Below are 3,422 nucleotides of genomic sequence, written 5' to 3' on the forward strand. Positions count from 1 at the left end.
AGCCATCTTCTTGCTCCATAGAAACTACTCGAGGACTGTATCAGCTCTCTCTGTGTATCTACTGTGTCACTAGAGAAGACCTGCCGAGGAACAGAAGGCACAGAAAGGCCTGATGATACCTACATTGGTCAGATTCCTCAGATCTTATGAAAACTTAGCAAAAATGAAACCAATTGGATACTGATAGAAAATCCCTATCTTTCTTTCCCATTTCTACAGGAACATTCCTGATTAAAACAACCACAGGGCAGTCTGCATGGTCAGCCAGCTGGGTTTCTCACAGCCTGAGGTAAGAGCAATGATTCTTTTCTCAGGAAAGTGTGCAGCCTCCAGTTATGCTGTTACAAAACAAAGCCCAAGAACTAAGCTATTCTGTCTTTCATTTTCCCTAGTGCTTTGGGCTCTATAGTCCTTTCCATTATCCTCTATTCTTGGTGTTCTAACCAGGAAGTGGAATCAGTGAGGATGATGAGTCTGTGCTACATGCCAGGCTTGGGTATCTGTTTCCTGACAAAGTATCAGGACCTGTCTTTAGATCCCATGGTCTTTGCTTGTCTCTGATAAGGTATACTTGCACCTATCTAATAACACATGCCTCCAGAGGTCCATATAAGTGCAGATGATATGCCTGTCATATGCTCCAATATTTTTACCATTAAAATCTTGTGGACTCAGAAGAGGCAAATAGAAACAAGCAAAATGTCAAAATACATATATACTCTCTTGTTGCCTATACCTTTCACCAGTTTTTCCAACATAAACACTCTGATATTCCTTGGCAGGGCCTCATCTGTTATATTTCTGAGTTCTCCCAGGCCACATTTTATCATGACTTGTTTTTAAAAAGCACCTATGTTTGCATTGATCCTAAAGGATTAACTCTAAAAGCTGCAGCAACTCAAACACACCGTCTCCTAGTCCTGGGATAGTCTTAAAGTCTTCTCTCTCAGTCAGGAGAGGTGACTAAAGTAGACACACATTAGCTCTTCCAGGGAAGTTTGTACCTACAGCCTTGAGTGCTGAAAACAAATGGACATAAATTATATGCAAAAAAAGAAGTGAAAATGCTTTATTCAAACTTATTTTTGTACCTGTTTTAGAATTTCGTAGCAGGTCTAGACAGAACACTAACTGGGTACTTAAATCATTAATCTGACCTTATAAGATAGGTCCAAGGATAATCAAGGCCATGGGGGGACAGAATATAGCTTTCTATTAAGAGGGAGATGACTTAATCTTTCTGGAAATACATATGTTCATGTTTGATGGCTGAATAATATATTTATGTAATGATCTCTTAATGTTTGGCTATTGCTGTTATACCTCTTAGGTGGTTCTTTATCAAAATACAATGAAAAGAGTCAGAAACTGAGAGATCAAGCAGTAAAGTCAGTTACCAGTGGGAAAGGTATCATCTCATTGGATTCATGTTGGCCGTCTAAGAAGCCTTTGATATTACAAAACTAAGGGATAAATAAATAAAAATAAAGGATCATTTTAGCAAAATTTCTCCAAGAATCTATTTGGTTCCAGGAAACTGGAGAAACAGCACAGAATGGAGCATGGGAACTCCACCCTGGGAAGTGGCTTCATGTTGGTGGGGATTCTGAAGGACAGTGAGTCTCCTGAGCTGCTCTGTGCCATAATCACAATTCTGTACATGTTGGCTCTGATCAGCAATGGCCTGCTGCTCCTGGTCATCACAATGGACACCCGGCTCCACGTGCCCATGTACCTCCTGCTTGGGCAGCTCTCACTCATGGACCTCCTCTTCACGTCTGTTGTCACTCCCAAGGCCCTAGTGGATTTTCTTCGCAGTGAAAACACCATCTCTTTTGGGGGCTGTGCCCTTCAGATGTTTCTGGCACTGACTCTGGGTGGTGCCGAGGACCTCCTACTGGCCTTCATGGCCTATGACAGGTATGTGGCCATTTGTCATCCTCTAAACTACATGGTCCTCATGAGTACAAGGGTCTGCTGGCTCATGGTGGCCACCTCCTGGATCCTTGCATCCCTGAGTGCCTTTGTATATACCATGTATACCATGCACTATCCCTTCTGCAAAGCCAGGACGATCAGGCACCTGCTTTGTGAGATCCCACCTCTGCTGAAGTTGGCCTGTGCAGATACCTCCAGATATGAGCTCATGGTGTATGTGATGGGTGTGACCTTCCTGATTCCCCCTCTTGTTGCTATCCTTGCCTCCTACACACTAATCCTATTTACTGTACTCCACATGCCCTCAAATGAGGGGAGGCAGAAAGCCCTAGTCACCTGTTCTTCCCACCTGACTGTGGTCGGGATGTTCTATGGAGCTGCCACGTTCATGTACATCCTGCCCAGTTCCCTGCACAGCACCAAGCAGGACAACATCATCTCTGTTTTCTACACAATTGTCACTCCAGCCCTGAACCCCCTCATCTACAGCCTGAGGAATAAGGAGGTCATGGGGGCCTTGAGGAGGGTCATGGGAAAATATATGCTGCGGACACACCACACCTTCCAGGGAGGGATCAAGGCTTGATTCTGAAATTTATTCATCCTCAAACTCAGAAGATTTCTGAGAGTCAGATAATCAGGATAGAAACACCACAGTGCAGAGTATAACTTGACTTGTCAACTGCTCTTTTAAATCTTCTTTCCATGAGGCTACTTAGAAGGTATGAGACACACCCTATTAAAAATGCACTCGGCATTTTCCCTGTTAACTACTGTGTTTAAAAGATCTAGGGGCCTTTGCCAACTGGGACGTGACATCTAACCTTGGGAGTCCAAACAGACCAACATTAGCCCCAAAGCAAAGGAAGTTTCAAGTGGAGGCCTAAGCAAGACCCATATACATCAGGGGAGGGAACCTTAAGATTTATGCAAATTTTAGACTAACTGACCTTGTTAAAGATCATGTAGGCAGCCTTGTTTAATGCCCAAACTAGTAGTAGTTTGCATGTATTTGCTTCATGTCACTCCCTTTTCCAAACATCAGCTATTATGGAAACTTCCCCACCTGGGCACTCCAACAGGTGATTTTTGTTTGTCTTTTTGTTTGTTTTTGGCATGGAAATGTTTTTATATTGCTCTAAATCCAAATATTACTGAAATGAATAAAATAAAAAGTTAAGGCAGCTCATCAGCAAGGTCCATGGTAAATAACTATGCTTTCACACAGACACAAAACAAAACTGCTTTTCCATTTTCTTAAGGTTGTCTTGAAATGTCCCTACAATTGCAAAGGGCTCATATGCTTAATGTGTGTGGATGTGTCCGTGTGTTTGTTCTGAAAAACAAGGGGTCAACCTAATGAATTTATATTCATTTCCTAGTAGCTTAAGTATGCCTGCTACTACCATTTGTTTATAGGTTTGAAAACATTTAAACAAAAGCTGTGAGTTGTTTTGAAGCTTCAAAATAACATGGCTCATGTG

At 42.4% G+C, this 3,422-nt stretch overlaps 1 protein-coding gene across 1 annotated transcript; it reads left to right on the forward strand.

Annotated features, from left to right (window-relative positions):
- The first annotated feature begins 1,549 nt into the window (after nucleotides 1-1,549).
- LOC103294666 (olfactory receptor 2AG1) lies at nucleotides 1,550-2,524 on the forward strand. Its single transcript, XM_008151083.3, has one exon. It carries the CDS (start codon nucleotides 1,556-1,558, stop codon nucleotides 2,522-2,524), a length of 969 nt encoding a protein of 322 aa, XP_008149305.3. The 5' UTR covers nucleotides 1,550-1,555.
- The last annotated feature ends 898 nt before the right edge of the window (nucleotides 2,525-3,422 follow it).

This window comes from Eptesicus fuscus, chromosome 13 (assembly GCF_027574615.1).
Source record: "Eptesicus fuscus isolate TK198812 chromosome 13, DD_ASM_mEF_20220401, whole genome shotgun sequence".
Classification (NCBI taxonomy): Eukaryota; Metazoa; Chordata; class Mammalia; order Chiroptera; family Vespertilionidae; genus Eptesicus; species Eptesicus fuscus.

What these genes read in the sequence shown, in the direction of transcription:
- LOC103294666 (XM_008151083.3), top strand. Translation starts at nt 1,556, where the DNA reads ATGGAGCATGGGAACTCCACCCTGGGAAGTGGCTTCATGTTGGTGGGG.